The 16241-nt window shown below is 39.9% G+C and overlaps 1 protein-coding gene across 8 annotated transcripts in view; it reads right to left on the minus strand.

Moving 5' to 3' along the window:
- Positions 1-3326: 3326 nt before the first annotated feature.
- Positions 3327-16241, minus strand: part of UBR5 (ubiquitin protein ligase E3 component n-recognin 5) — a 66976-nt gene continuing 54061 nt past the window's right edge. For 7 of the 8 annotated variants that reach the window (XM_081204262.1, XM_081204264.1, XM_081204263.1 and 4 more), the window contains 17 exons: positions 15069-15241; positions 14360-14473; positions 13065-13282; positions 12507-12627; positions 12329-12427; positions 11841-12084; positions 10912-11026; positions 10462-10606; positions 9931-10061; positions 9503-9563; positions 9027-9202; positions 8619-8703; positions 7706-7861; positions 7375-7488; positions 6199-6343; positions 5489-5574; positions 3327-4518 (listed from right to left, as the gene is read on the minus strand). In XM_081204262.1, the coding sequence (XP_081060388.1) occupies positions 4306-4518; positions 5489-5574; positions 6199-6343; positions 7375-7488; positions 7706-7861; positions 8619-8703; positions 9027-9202; positions 9503-9563; positions 9931-10061; positions 10462-10606; positions 10912-11026; positions 11841-12084; positions 12329-12427; positions 12507-12627; positions 13065-13282; positions 14360-14473; positions 15069-15241 (2396 nt within the window). In that variant the 3' untranslated portion in view covers positions 3327-4305. The remainder of the gene's footprint in view (positions 4519-5488; positions 5575-6198; positions 6344-7374; positions 7489-7705; positions 7862-8618; positions 8704-9026; positions 9203-9502; positions 9564-9930; positions 10062-10461; positions 10607-10911; positions 11027-11840; positions 12085-12328; positions 12428-12506; positions 12628-13064; positions 13283-14359; positions 14474-15068; positions 15242-16241) is intronic. The other variant, XM_081204260.1, reaches the window with a different exon arrangement.

Consider the following 16241-nt stretch of genomic DNA (forward strand, 5'->3'; position numbering starts at 1 on the left):
TATGATCAATTGCTCAGAATTGTAATATTTTGTTGAAATGAAGTTCATTTCTTACATTGGGAGGCACTTTGACTAGACAAAGTCCCTTCCAAACTCTCTGGTTCTGTGGTATGGATTCAGCTAAACAGTTGCGCTAGTGAGAGGAGTGCACTACTACGAGAACAATCTCCCCTCTTCTCCCCCATGGGCCCCCCAAATCAGCTCTAGGGGGTCAGGAGAGCCCTCAAAACTCACAGGGGGGAGGCAGCAAGATCGTTCCACCTAGCAAGCTGAAATGCTTGTGCTGATGGAGCCATGGTAATAGCGCAACAGTGAAGTCTACCCTCTGAGTCTATTACCACCTTCAAAGCTCTGAAAAGCTATAGGCTATATACATGTCTGTAGACTATACATAAAGCTGTAAACCTAGAGGATTAATTTGTCATCCTGTTTATAACTTAATGACTGCAATCCAAGCCAGAGGGATGACTCAAGAAATGTTCCGCTGAAAGATGACATCGCAAAACCATATGCCCATCTCAGCCTCCAAGGTAACTTGAATGGACACTCCTTCGCTAAAAGTATTTACTTAGGTATATGACCCTGCAAAGAGGGTTGGGCATTATCTCATTCGGCAATAATCACCATCTGTTGTTGACCTCTCTTTGGTTCCAAAGTTGACCTTTGCTCAGTGTCTGGCCAGCCAAAAAAGCTTTTGGAAGATTGTGTTGAAATTCTTGCAGTGTAAGGAGTCTCAAAAGATTTCATCCAGTGGTATTCAAACATTTATCTGGGATGCATACCAGACTTGTTTTTAAAAAAATATATCCTAAAACTCATGCAGCACTTTTGTGGGTCATGCAGTGCACTGAAGATGATGTCATAGATGGAAGTGCATAAGACTATAAAGAATCAACTCCACCAAGACCAGAGTAAATCAGTTCACCTAGGAAGCTAGAGAGCCTTAAAACAAATGGATTTCATGTATATTTCAATCGTTTGAAGATCACTCTTGCTTGCAGGTGCCTGGTAGAGTGAAATAAAATATCCATCTCCTGCAACTTTCACAAACCCCTTGGCACATAATGGCAGGGGTGAATGGAGAGCTGTATTCCAAACCATCTTAGCATTGGTGAAGGCTTATCTGCCGCATAATTCTTATTTGTCTTTCTTTGCAGTACTTGTACTGTACTTTTCAGTTTACCAAGATGCTTATTTCAGGGATTTACATGTGATGATTTACTGGTGTCTTTACTATTAAATGTCCCATCTCAAATCCTTCGTACTGTGATAAATATGTTTGCTCTTACATTTGCCTGTTTCAGTTGGGTAGCGCAGGCCTGCTTGCCAAACAGTAAAGGATATGTAAGATAGCAGTTGTTAGATATCTAAACAAGTTTATATTTAGTTTCAAACTGCTGCTTGCAAAATGAGACAATTTTTGCATCATATGTCTGCTTGAAAGACTGAGGCCCCATTTAACATTTGCTGCTCACTCCATCTCAGGTTAGGCTTAACTAATGGAAAAATAACAAAATCAAGCAATATACAGTGAATAATTGTGAACACACAGGCTGCAGTGCTTGACCCTCTCTCACATTGTCCTTATGGATGATGGTGACAGACGACCCCCTTCCCTACCCCCTGACACCATCTCCTGGCAGAAGACCAAGAACCCATGGTCAGCAGGCCAAAGTGACTCACACATGTTAACTTCAAGCCAATGGGCTCAATAACTACCAGGGAAACAGGCTTGAGAAGAAACCCAGTTCCATTTTGAAATCTGGGAGCATTAGTATCAGCTTTCAAACCAGCACTGTGTGTTGCAATACACAATCGAAGAAACCACATCTAGCTTCAAAGAACTAAAGTTTTCCTACTGCTTTTTCTTTTACTCTATACCACATATTTAAAAGAAACTAACTTAAGCCAGACAGCAATGTGGTGTACAATTTTAATAAACATTTCTTATGAAAAGCTTGATACTGTTCAAATATACAGAGAAAAGCTATTTATATAGCTACATATACATCTTGAGTCAATGACTACAGCATAAATCATTCTAGCTTTCCCCTTCGGTTAGAGTATCAGCAAAGTGTTTTCTACATGTATATATTTTCTTTTTAGGCTACTATATCGGGCTTGTTGACTGTGTAGTTTTATCCTGCTGTGATTGTTGTAAAACAGCTATGTTATATACATAATTATACATATAACATATGGATATGCTATATATACACAGGTTATATATAACAATACTTTACAATATACACAGCCTTTCATAAGAGGGCTCTGGAAGAGATTAACCTTATTAAGCCTCAACACCTCAGTGAGGTAGGTAGCTATCATTATTTTACAGAATGTGAGTAAGAGGCCCAGAGACATTAAGTAACTTGCCATAAAAGCCAGTAGCAGATTCAGGAACAGAATCCAAAACTTTATATCCACTGAATACATCACCAGAAACTCCATCCTTATCCCTCAAAGGGCTGTCAAAGGGGAAACTAATTAGTTCATCAATACATGCAGGGGGGGGGGGAATATTTTTTTAAAGCACCTGCAGTTATTCCCTAACTATACAAGTCTGGCACAGTCACCTTTAAGAGAACAAACAGTCTTCAGAGTCTACTGCATGGAGGTCAGAGATGTGCTCTAGCGAGCTTCCCCAAGGCCTGTCAGAGTTAGATTTTTCTGTAGAAGGCAGCCATTCTATTTTTAAGCTAAGGCAGAAAGGGGCTTGAATGCTGTTGTTAAGGGTGAGTGGGGGAGAGGAGCAGTTTTCCACTTTGGTAGAAATTTAAGCAAGTTTGCAGCGATGTGCTGTTCTCTCCCCACCCACCCCCCAGCCAAGAACCACGGGGACAGGGGAACAACTGAAGCCAAACAATCATAATGGAAAGAGCTTTATGTCTAGTAGGAGATGGTGAGCAAGCAACAACACAGAGCCTCCCCCTTTCGGACATCACTTAAGAACTAAACAAAATGGGACCCTGGCGTACTGAAATACAAGAGGACTCTCTCCCCTTCATTGTAAAAATGTTTAATTAAAAAAAAAAAGCAAGCACTCAGCGCACCACAATACATTTGGCAAACTTTTCTTTGTGCTGATTGAACAAAACTACATTACGCCTCCATCTTGTACAGCCTGGTGAAAACAAGAGAGCTTGCCAGGGCAGGGCAGTTCTGCTAACTGTAAAATGTGGGCTGAACTCCTTCCATTTCGACTGAAGATGAGAATGAGTTTTATTCACTTATGCAATTTAGAGTGGCTTAGTGAATGACTGTGGTGTGTGGTGATAACTAGGATTATACAGGCTATATAAATAAAAACTATTGTTTCTTCAGTATGACTTTGTACTTTTGTCTGTAATTTATTAAAAACTGTAACAAGATACTTAAAAAAGGCTAGATACAAAAGTAGTTAAGCTGCTCACGAACATTAAATTTCTTCAAAATGTACCTTCAAATAATCATGATCTTATAAACATTTTACAGTTACCAGGTAGTGCCTAGGCTGAAATTTTAAACAGTCTGAGACACAGCAGAACAAGTGTCCAGGTTGGAGTTGGAAGTGGAACAACCTTCTGACTGATTGCTCGAGGAAAGAGGGATACAAAAATGTTGATTGTGAACGATTAAATACTGTGCATTGGCTTCCTTGTTATGTACAAAAAGATCCTCACTAAGGTATACAGATTACATGCAAAACATTAGTGGTGGTATTTGTGTGCCAGAGTCCAATGCAAAGAGACAAAACTTGCAATGGCAGTGGTTTTTTTGTAAGCAAACGTGAATGATTTCAACTCTTAGCTCTAACTGGCAAGAACTTTTTACAAGTTCAATATACATGATGCACAACTGCAGCCAACCACAAAATTAAACACCATTAAAAAAAAAAGTTAAAATAAAACACAGAACATACTTCATCTTTTATTTTGAAATTCCCTACTCCCTCTATACATGAACCTTTGCTGAAGCACTTTCCACAAAGGCAGCAGTGAATTTTCTTAGAACATTTTACATATTCCTTCCCCACCCTCCCCCGGCAAAAAGCTAAATCACAGTGTAATTTATATTGTTCTGCTGTCATCTTTGGCTGGGGTTGGCCAGGAAGCCGGCAACTAGCAAATGGTTACAGTCCGACATTGCTAGTGCTCCTTCGGCCCCTTGGGTTGCAAACTCAATACAGGAATGTTGCATTTAGTCATTGCAATACCAGCAGGGAGAGTATGACAGCATTAACTTTCATAAACTTTTATAGACAAATGGAAAATCTACAAAAAAACTAGCTATTAATATTACACAGCAATACACACTTTTTATACTCTACACAAAACCAAAATTTTTGGTCTTAATGGCGAGTAGCAACTTCTGCTTGAGAATCTGTTTAGAAGAATACAGAGGGACATAAAGGCGAGAAATACAAGTGTTCGCTGTAGGAAGGTGTTGGTCATCTGGCGGCCTTATCGTGATGGATGGCATGGGCTGAAATCCTTCTTCGCTAGCAGGCAAGGATGGGCTTGACGTCCAGAAATAAACCTAAGGTGCAAATAAACAGTGACCTGTTAATGATTTGGGGAGGGGGGAATTCACATGCCAATTTTATATTTCAGTGGCATGCGGTGAAATTTATCGTAGAGGGACAGTTAGGGCCAGAGGCGCCAGCTTCCAAGGGCAATGGGGGGGGGGGAGACGTTGCATACATGACGTCCTGACGTCACACACATGAGAATCGGCCTTTGGGCATGTGGAGGGAGGACTCTTGGACCCCATCAGAGCATTGTGCTCTGGGCTTTGGGAAGCAGGCAGCAGGTTTAAATACTTCAATACTCTAATTTACTGGGAACATTTAAGGCACTAGCCTAGTCCCTCATGTCCACACTTCGTTGTTACTAATGTTACATCCCTTTATGCCAAAATCCTGTTGATTCAAACAATATTTAAGATGTTATCTGTCAGCACCATCTTTGAGTCTTTGTTTTTCCACAAATAATGGAGCTCTATGGTAGAAAAAATAATTAACACAGAGCTTGAATTGGTTAATAACCAGTAACAGAAATCTACAATGCTCAGATAACAAATGTGAAGCATTTCAGAAAATGACCATCTCATTATTAGTTTTATGAGAGTAACTAAAAGTAATCCACTCGAGATTCTCATTGTCCAGTCTTTTAAAAAACTCAAATGTTGAAATCAGAAATAACGCCCAAGGGGAAATGTTACTGATTTTCTTTTTTTATGGCAGACTCTGTATTATATTGTAGCCTGATTTTGATACTCCCCCCTCAGCTTCAAAAGAGGTTTGAAATGTACCAGGAGGAACCAATCTTGAAGAGACTCCAAATCCCAAACTCCTGAGTGATTGAAGTTGCTCTTTGGGCCCAGGAGGAAATGATACCATACTGGGGTAGTTAAAATAAGAAACTTGTTTTTCTCCCCAATGTGGAGTCATCTAGTACCAACAGGGATTAACAAATCCCATATGTTGACCAAAAGAAAGAATACTTACTAGATCTTGCCTTTCAGTCATACTCATCTTCTCAACTATGGACCAAAACCAACGTTTGAACTGCAAAAGCTTTTCAGCGTTTTCTCCTGTTCAAAAATGAAATAAATTAACAGAAGAGCAGGCAGATAATAACATTTAGTTGTGGATATCAGAAAGTGGACTTAATGGAAATACTCTGGTTGTGCAAATAGAAACAACCAACTGTGAATTAAAATGCCAATAAGAGCAGGCAGAGGGATCCAAGGACATGGTTTCACTAGACTACTTTTAGTACGCAAGTAATAGTTTATATTAGAAAGGTCTGAAGAGACTGGTGTGAAGGAGAAACGGATAGGCCATCTGCACTGTGATTTTTGTAGATCTGCAAAAATCTCCAAATACAATGGAGAGACACGGGGCTGGATGCAACCAACCCATTCTGCTAGCACTCTGAGCAAGGATTCCCACTAGGGCAACAGGGCTTTCTCTCCCTCTTCAGTCCCCCAAAACCTATTCTGGAGGGCCGGAAGAACCCCTAGATCAGCATGTGGCAGGAGGAGAGGGGAGATCATTCCATCAGGCAAACACAAATGCTTGCTCACACTGAATTTCCCCCATAGTCTGCATGCTTCAGGAAACATTGCATTTGTCTAACCAATATGCAGGGGGGGAAGCAGTCTGGAGCAATATTACTGCTGCACGACTAAAAGATTACAGAAAGATTTTCATACCTGATTCATCATTGAAGGACGTAAAGCTGATTAGCATTTGCACATTAACTTCACCACAGCCATTTACGAGAAGCCTGAAATCCTCTGCTGTTAAGTCTTCTAATGAATTCTTTGGAAGTACATCCAGCAGACCTTTCCTCATTGCCTGAAAAAGCCACAATAATTTTAACTTAAACACTACCAGGAACCGCATATTGGCTGGTTACTGCACAACTAGATGGAAAGAACCAATGACTGGCAGATAAATCTGTGTGTCATGGCAAGTGAGCTATTGTCTTCTGGCAAGCATTATGAAGGGAGCCCTGCACTCGGAAGATGGAGCTTGGCGACGGGGTTGTACTGGGCTTTCTGAGTTGTGGAGGAGAACTGAGAACTTTACACGGCCTCATGTAGAGGGACAGAGCAAGGTCAGGAACAAGAGGAGAGGCAGAATCTTGAGGTTGCAGCAAACAAAGTTCTACTCAAGAGTACTGAAGCTGCTGGACATAAGTAAGCAATGCCCCTTAATTTCCATGGGTCTATTCCAAGTATTACTAACATTGGCTCCAACCCTTGGTGTTTACAAGCTTTGGCCTGGCTATTAAGGTCAGCCAACATTTGTGGACACCTGATTTCTAGCATGTTGAGTTGTAGCAGGGGTCCCATTTGTTCCTCATGACATGGCTTGTGTTTACTTCTGCATAGGAATCACCGGCCAATAAGGCAGCACCTTCACCACCCAGAAAGTTATTATAATCACAAACATCAAGCGAGATACTTTTTTCATCTCAAGGTATTAATACAAAATTTCTACTTCTCTTTTTCCTGATTGAATGGCCAAACAAACTAAAAAGTCAACTTGCACCAGCTGTCAGAAGTGACAGCTGGAAAAAAAAAACACCTGGCCTCCTTCCTCCAAAAGGGGAGAAACTAGGAGAGCAGAGCCTGAAGAATAATATGCTCACACTCAAATCATAAGGAAGACCAGCACTTCCTGTGCTATTTGTAAATTTCACAGGGGCATTATAATCCTGCAGGTGAGCAGTAGAAACCCTCTTGGCAACTGTTGTTTGCTCAGTTTCAGGGACTGCGCAGGAATTGTGATGTATCGATTCAAAGACACAGTTCTATGCAAATTATCAAATGTGAGTAAGAAAACATCAAAGTAAGCCAACGCCTTTCAACGGTACTACTTACGTGTAGAGGTTGTTCTGCAACTACCAACATTCTGTGCTCTGCGTATTTTCGGACATATTCATAAACGTTTTGAGGAGTGACTGGTATATTTACACCATTGGAGATAAGTTCAACCTAGGAAAATATTGTGAAAAAGAATATTTGATATAAAAAATCCAACTTCTTAAAATACTTAGAACTACCTCACATAATGAAAACATATTCCAAGGGGGATTTTCCTCAGCCATATGTTTTGTTAAACTGGCCACTAATATTACAGAAGCATCCATCCATTTCCAATTAATAGCAAAAAGGGGTGAATGGTCTGAGTAACGGGGTAACTGCTGTTTACCTGTCCTCCGCCTTCCTCTTTGCATAGGTCTATTGCAAATGCTAAGTCCATTGCTGCAAAAACTGCATCAGCATCTGTACTTTGGGAAGCGAGGATAAGTTGCCGCAAACTCTCATACATTACCGGATCGAAAAAAGCAAAATCATGCCAGTTAACCTGAAAATAAAATGCACATGTAAAACATCACTTTTAGTTTTCTCGTCAGCTCACAAAGACAGCTACTCTACTGAGCAGCTTTGCTGTTAAGAACTTCAAAAAGCTTTACAAATATTGTGGCCATACCAAGCAAGTTAGTCAGAAGAAGCGTTATGTCCAAATCTTCTGTTCTTTCATAAGGAAACAAATGTGCCTAGTTCAGACATAACATTCCTCCCTCCTTGCACACCTAACCTTGGCACTGCTTTCCTGACTTGCACTAAATTACAGTTACTACTTCTGTGCATGCCAGGAAACTTTTTTGAATACAAGCCACAATATCAGGATAAGCCTAGAGGGCACCATAAGGGAGGGAGGGCACACTGCTTTCTCTCATGTTATGCCATGTCTGATCTGGGTCTATGTCTCCATTCAAACTTACGCCCATGGTTAAGAATGGTTAACGATCTGAAACACCCTTTGAAATAGGCTTGCACGTCACAGTTTTTCCTGAGGGGCCCTGGAGGTGGCTACAAAGTACAATTTCCTAATGCTGAAAGAAGCCTGAACATGGAACTCTGGAGGGAGTTCCCATTTTCTGGTGGAAAAAGTACACAGAAGAGGGAGGAAGAATCACTGCTTTAAATGGAAGGTTGAGTGACATAGCGGCAATATCCAATTAACCAAGCTCTACATTTTAAACCAAGCACCGCAATTTTAATCAAATAACACTGCAGCCCTATAATTAACTATTCTTACGATTTACATGCAAATTTACCTTTCTGCCAAGAAGAACTTTTATTACATGTCGATTTAACGTGATGGGGCAAAGTTCATTCTGTAGCAAGCATAAACCTAGAATTCTGAAGAAAAAAAACGTATCAGAACAAGAAGTTTTGTTTTTTTAAAAAAGAAAAAGTGATGAAGAAACCAAGTCAAAAGAAGACCATCCAAGCAAATGAGATCAATTACCGTATTTCTCCGTGTATAAGACTAGGTTTTTAAACCAAAAAATTTAAAATTGGGGCTCGTCTTATACACGGAAAAATACGGTATGTTTTCAAAGTCTAGTTGAAATCATTGTAAACCTGGTGCTGAATTGCAAAATCTTACGTCTTTTCATGACCGTTACTTTTATACTTTTTTTCACACAAAGCAATGCACACAAATCTAGAGAATATTTTACCTGCCAATATTTCTGAAACAATTTAGTCTGGCTTCTGTATTTTTGCCAGGCCTCGGTGTATAAAAGCCACGCTTTCCAGGTTGATAGAACAGCGGTGCATTGTCATCGCCATCATCTGTATCATCTAATTCCATGTCTACCACACTGCGACTGGAACCATGACGTTTTCTGTTTTCCTTTTTTTAAAAAAAGAGAAGTAAAAAAGGGGTGTTTTTTTCTGCACACTAACGAAGACTGAAATATTCTTCACTGTTACAAGTTGTCTATCAAAACCACATCCAAGTAAAAAAAGGGAATTAAACAAATGGTAAAGTTAATGGAATTGCACACTTAGTTAAAGGGAAAAGTTTAAATAAAATTTAGTTTCATCACCACAGTACTAGACTGAAGGAATCTTTCCCTCTTGCAAACAGTCCAACATATTCCATGCACATAACAGTAAACTAATAAAGGCACTGTTAAAACATTTGTCTTACTTGTACTTTATCAGAAGAATCCAACAAGCCAAGGTCTAGGATACTGTCAGCTCCGTTTTCCCTTTTGAACAGAATGAAAGAAAAATATTTAACCAGAGTCAATGTCATGCTTTAAAATTCAATTTAAATGTTACTGTAATATAGTAAAATAAATCACTCTTTTTTCCCCTTCAAGAAATATGAAAAGCGGGCACAGATGGATTTTACTAGCTGCTAAATGATCTGTCTTCCTTTCTCAATATTCTGAATACCCAACGCATAGTTTTCCAGTGGGAAAACAAAGAAAAACAAGTACAAAACCACAGGAATTGTGTAGAGGAGCTACAATGCACAAAAGATCTAATTCAATTTTTCCCCTGTGACAGCTCAAAGCCAGGCGCAATCTGAAAAAGTTTTCCCTTAAGGATTTATCCCTAACGTTAGTTTACCTTCCATGTGCAATAATGAGTTCCATAGCTTCATCCACTCTCGCTCGAAGAGAATCTTCACTGGCAAGCAACAGAAGCAGCTGAGCAGGAGACAATTCCAACAGCATGCCAGTGATCTTGCTTGCGAATGCCTGGGAACGAGAAATTAATATCTTATATTCCATTTTCCCCTAGTCTTCTCCAGCTGCCCTGGATTCAGCCCCCTGCTGCAACTGGTGCTTGTGGGCTTTTGCATTTATTTAAAGGGAGGCGGAAGCTCTGGGTATGGATCCAGTTACATATTTAGCTGCTGCTCCACTAGAATCCATCTTGAAGCCCTATGCCTAGGGGAGTACAGGATCCTTAACGGGGCCCTACAACTACAAAGAATTGCAGGTCTAGGGCAAAACTCTTTGTATTCTTCAGCTTATTCACTATTCCCCAACATGTCAAGGATATGTAGACACACCCAATTTTTAAGAGGAATACAGTACATATTAAGAAACAAGAATGATTTTCGCCACAGTAGACAGAAGAGAACATTAGCCTTACAGGTTGCATTGCTTGTACACGGGGATAAAGTCTTTCACCCAGGGCCTGCCGATGTGCTGGAAGAGGATCAGGGTCATCACTCGGATTCCCTTCTGAAGCGGGTCTAAAAGGTCTGGTATCAATGGAGAGCTGCCTTCTAAAGTCCCTTAAAAACAACAGCAATTCATCAGAAATTGTCTTTGCTCTCCGAAAGGTCCACATCAAATGCACTAGAGAGTACGCTCCTGCTGCGCTAAACCCATCCTTCCCCACATTTTGTTATGTGTCCCAGTAAAGTGGCAGGTGCTTCCTAGTTAATTCTTTTGCTCACTTTTGAGTCCCTGTTTCTGAGGAGCAGCTAATTTAGAGATTTATTTTCTGCCTTTCTACGAAATTCCTGGTGAGAACGAGCAGTTTATTATTCCAAATTGTCTCCTGATTTGAAGTTAACTTCAAAAGAAAGCTACTTACCTATCCCTGTCCCTCCGAGATCCAGTTCGCAAGCCGCTGCTGTTCCTCCTCATTTCTCTTTCACGCTCCCTTTCCCGATCCCTCTCCCCTCGGTTTCGTAATCTCTGCATGAGACCTTAAAGGGGCAAGACATACTTATGGTTTGTAAACAACGCTCACTTTTGCAACAATGCTCACTTACAAATACTATGAAAGATCATGAAGCTGTGGAAACCAAGGCTGAGGGAGAAGAACACAAAATTTAGCTTGGAATCACAATTCCAAATTAAGATTTAAAGACATAAATAAATCAGGCTAGTTCATCAAGTTCTTTTCTACCACCACACAATACTGGAAGTTTACCATAAAATATTTGAAGAAAACAAGGTTAAAATGTAACCCTTCACTGGCTGAAGCCTCAAAAACCAAGCCAAATGCATGTAACTAAAATAAAATCCATTTGCTTTCCCCTGTTTAGTCCTGCCTGTTCCTTTTCCTTTCTTCAGTTGACTCCCCTTTGATGAAGTTTAGCATATAGACTCAAGGCAGGAATCTGTTGTCTTGTATTCTATGGAAATAATACAGAACCAAAGAAGAATTCTGGCAGTCTGACAATTCTTCCTGTTCCCACCCACGCACCCAACGTTCTGCAGGCATCTTTATTTCATGCTAAAATGTTCTACACTATGTTTAAAAGAAGGACTGATGGAGAATACAGATTTTCCCCCATCAGAATTGTGTGTATTGTGACCACCTTAAGTGCACAGATTTGTGTTGAGTGCAAAATTCAGCATCTTCAGTTTTACTGTTAAATAAGCAGATGTGCCCCTCATGATGATTTGAAAGCCTGAGGATAATGCAGATCCCTGCATAATTTCTTGCCCCTCATCCTGCTTCACTGTTCCAAGTCTTCAATGTTATACATAACACATTTATTACAATATACTTACTTGTATGCGTCCCTTTGTTGGCATTCTGAATACAGTCCAGATTTGGCAGCTTCTCGTTTGACAAAAAAGCTTGTGCAATGGCAGTGTAAAAGCTTCTTGCTACACCACTGCCTTCTCCTGGCTCATCCTTAAACGTGACCTTTACCCTGTGGACAGCCATTGGAGTTGTAGCACATCGGCGACCAAAATGATTGTTGAGCTGCCTCATCGTCTGCTGAATTAGAAGATCTCTATCCCGATCAACCTAGAAAACACATTAGGAGAACACAGTGAAGAACAGACAAGCTAAAGAATGAAAATATGATATACAGCCACACTAGCACCCAAAAACATCCTTCAGCTGCAGCATACACAGTGATGGGATGGCTGGGCCACCATTTTACATCCTAATTTACTGAGGTAAGTAATTGCAAGAGCAACAGGATATCCACAACTGTTCATCTTTTAAATCTAGCTAAACTCAAAAGGATAGCACTAAAACTTCTTACCTCTAGTGTTAAATCTCTAGATTGTTGGTTTCTCAGTTTTTCCATTTCTCGGCGGAATTTAGATTCTTTTACTTCAAAACCACCTAATTCAGTCAAAATCTACAAAGAGAAACAATATATTAGTAAAAGGAAAGGCCTACAAAACCATCTAGCAGTCTTCATTCAAGAAGATACATACCGATCCTGGTTCCGCTCCTACATCTTCCATGAACACTCTTCCAAATAACTCTAGGGAAAGCCGCCAACGTCCAAGCAGCATATCATGAGAAATAACCATCCCCATAAAACTGCACTGTGGCCTGGCAGACAAAAATTAAAAAAGAACCAGGAGAACAGAGATTACTTTTATATACTAAGCAAGTTAAAATTAGGATTATGTTGTGTTCAGTTGCTGCCAAACAACTCAAAGTTTCTAGCGGGAAGAGTCAAGTGACAATCTCTCTGCAGTTTCCATCAAGGATTATCTTGATCACAAGCATATTAATTAAATAGCAAGGTAATGTACAAAGAAAAGTGGCACTTGCGAAACCAATGCAAATACCAAAAAGCAATGGTCAATGATAAAATCGAATAAGAACCAATATGGAAACCCTGTGTTCACAACACAGCCATTTCCTCTCTCTTTTTCCTGCTGCTGTTGCCTATCCCAAGCAGTCATTTGTGGCAACACTCCTGGCTATGCAGTATTGAGCACAAAGGAGTAAAAGTAAAGGTGTTGTTTCGTAAGTAATGGTACCTGAAGGATGTCAGAGGTGGACCTTCACTTTCGGTCAGTCCAATCTCTGCCAGTAAACTGCTTTTCAGCTGTGCTGCAAGATCATGAGCCGAAGGGCCTGGCTTAGAACTCTCCGATTCTTCAGATGGCACATTTTGTTCTTCTTCCTTCTTCTGCCGATTCTGCATGCTCATAACATTTTTTAAATTTGCTGCGTAAGACATTTTGGTTGGAAGAACCTAAACGAAAGGGCAATGAAACTGGTTTGTCAAACACTGCAGGGTATTTTCATGCTCTAGACTCATCTGCAATACTATTTTGGTACAGTCTGCATATCATCATTAACCATCGTCAACTTTATCATGAAAGAGCTGATCTTGGCTTCTTCGCTCTGCCCCAACAACAAGCAGGAGAAACAAACCTGGCATTATGTCCCAACCAGGGACTCTGGTTTGTTTCACTCAACCAAATGCAATCTGTAAATCAAGACCAAACTTTGCCTACAGATCATGGTTTGTTTGGAGCAAAACAAACCCCCATCACTGGTTCAGACATAATGCTACAGCCCAGCTTAACGCATCCATAGTGAATCATTAACTCTTGTCATCATGACATGCAAACAAGGTCACTATAGTGCAAGAACCTAAAGTCTAATACTAGCTGAGCCAGAGAGTCTGGATTAACTTGACTGGTCCTATAGAAATCAGTGGGATCAAAGTTCATTTTTATTCATGGATCTCTCCACTGAAACAAAGCAAGCCCTAAAAATGTCCAAGCTGATAATATATTATACATAGTATTATAGATTGAGATGAGGAGCTCTCTAAAATAGCAATGTGGAATTTTCAGATCTAATATTCTATGGGAGCAGGCCTTTTCTCTTCCAAATTTAACTTTGCATACACACAAATAGCTATGAACATTTGGAAATATCCATTGTGGATCTAACAAGCCTTTTTTTGAAACATCTTCTATGCATTCCCCACTTGAGGAAAGAGTTAATAGCTATCTGACTGCTCACTAGAGGAGCAGACAACAATTGCATTTGGGTAAAGCCTGTCTTCCAGCCACTGCAATTGCATTTCCAGAGTCTGAAATGAATACTATGGTAATCTTGTGGTTCTTTAAGGCAAGGTAAAGTCCTTAGAAGGCCTGGAAGGGAATTGAGAGTAGTGGATAAAGAAATATGGATATATAAATATATAGACTTGCTCTCATTTTTTTAGCAAAATAAGAGTGAAAAGAGAAAGTGGAGGAACGGAGAGGGAAGGAAGCAATGTTATGAATTTGTAACATGTATCACAATAAATTCATACCTCAAGACAGTTTCTATCCACAGTCACTTCCATTAAACACTTTCCACTATTGGCAGAGGATGAATATAGACCCTGACTTGGCCGACCAAACAAATCTTCTTTTCTAGCATTTGGCTGAAAAAAACCCAGAGGTAATTTACATGTGAGCCAACACTGATGCAGATGCAACTTTCCTGATCACAACGTAAGCAGCTGATCCATGCATCTCTTCTCTACAGTGAGAATTTATTTTTCTTCCTCATATGCCACCATGCTTTGAGGAAGAGTAACATGCCAAAAAACTACTCGCTGTATCAATTCCTGTCCTGCATCTGAGCAAATTAGCTACCCAGACCCAGGAACGGCACTCCAAATGACTATTACAGGGTTTAACCTTAAGGAATATTTTGCTTCACCAACATTAGAACAAGACTGATTAAGGAACTTGGATAGTTAGCTTGTTTTGTAATGGGTGCGGGGGAACTAAGCTAACCAAAAAAAGCTGTTGTTTGGAAAGACGGAAATTGGAATAGTGTACTGCATCTTAACAAAAACAATACTGACATATTGGACGATAAGGGACTGAACTTCCTACTGCATGTATTAGCAGAAGTTGTGGCTGATTTACAATCTGCTCACAGTTGTTTAACAATGGCTAAGGTGTCTGGAGTATTAAATTATGTGTACAGCTTAGGAATTAAGCAATTTATGCTTTCTCAGTTAATATTACCTGTAACAGATGTGGCTGGTCTGCTAGTGGAATGGCCTCTGCTAGAGGAACTTCAAAAGGATTGGGCGGAATACAGCCAAGGAATGTCATGGAATCTGATCGCCGGAAGAATGGATGATTTTGGCCTGTTTCAGCTGGAAGGGAGTCGTCATCTTTGTCATTAAGTGTAGCACCTGAAAAGTGTCCAGTTAAAACAAATCATTACAATATAACAGTGATTATCTGATACAGATTTGCTCTGTTACTTTATGCTGATAACACTTCTCCAGTTTTTAAGGACAAAATATCAGTAGTTATTCCACTTTTGTCTGCTTCTTGATTACTAGCTTATATTTTTTCCAAATTATTAAAAATAGTAATTGTGATTTATTATTTATATGCTGCCCATCTGAATGGATTGACCCAGACACTCTGGGCAGCTTCCAACAAATTAACACCCATAATACTTTTGCAGGTTTAAAATGCTATATAAAAACAAGGAACAGCATTCAACTACCCTTCCCTTTTAAAATATTACTATGACTCCCTGTCTATTTTTTAAATCTCCCCTCTTTTCTACCATTTACTTCTCTTCTTTGTCATTTATCTTTCTATCTTCCTCCAATCTTGTTGCTTTTCCCTTTCACTTCCATTCCTCCCAAAGGAAACTTTGGCATCATAACAGTGATTGCAGCCAGTTCCTTTATTCTTTTCAAATACTTCAAAGCTGAACTTGTCAGATTACTCATTGGATTTCTATTCAGACTGCAGTTCTGCAGACAATTTGTCTTCTTCTTTCAGTCTCTCACTCTCTCTCTGTCTCTCTCTCAGGTGCCCGCATCCAACAACACAATCACTTTTTTGCAACTAAGCTACTGGAATTTTCCACCCTACTTTCAGGGGAGAAGCAAAAAGTAGAGAAAGGTGGCAATACAGGTTCCTAGTACCCACATAAACCTGTTCTGGCTAGACTGAAAAATTGAGTAAATTGAGTTTCTAAAGCCTTCTAAATTCAGCCCACTAGAAATTCCATTTTCCAGCATCTACAAAGGAAGTGCAGTCCATGTGAATGCCTACATCTTAAAATGGTATTGCTACTGCCACAAGCCCTTATTTCCTAGCTTCGCAAAGTTAAATCTGGGAAAGGAGAGCATAGGAACAAGCAGAGGGACAGTGGGGAGCTCATCCAGGTGT

The sequence above is a fragment of the Podarcis bocagei genome, assembly GCF_964188305.1.
Source record: "Podarcis bocagei genome assembly, chromosome: 8".
Classification (NCBI taxonomy): Eukaryota; Metazoa; Chordata; class Lepidosauria; order Squamata; family Lacertidae; genus Podarcis; species Podarcis bocagei.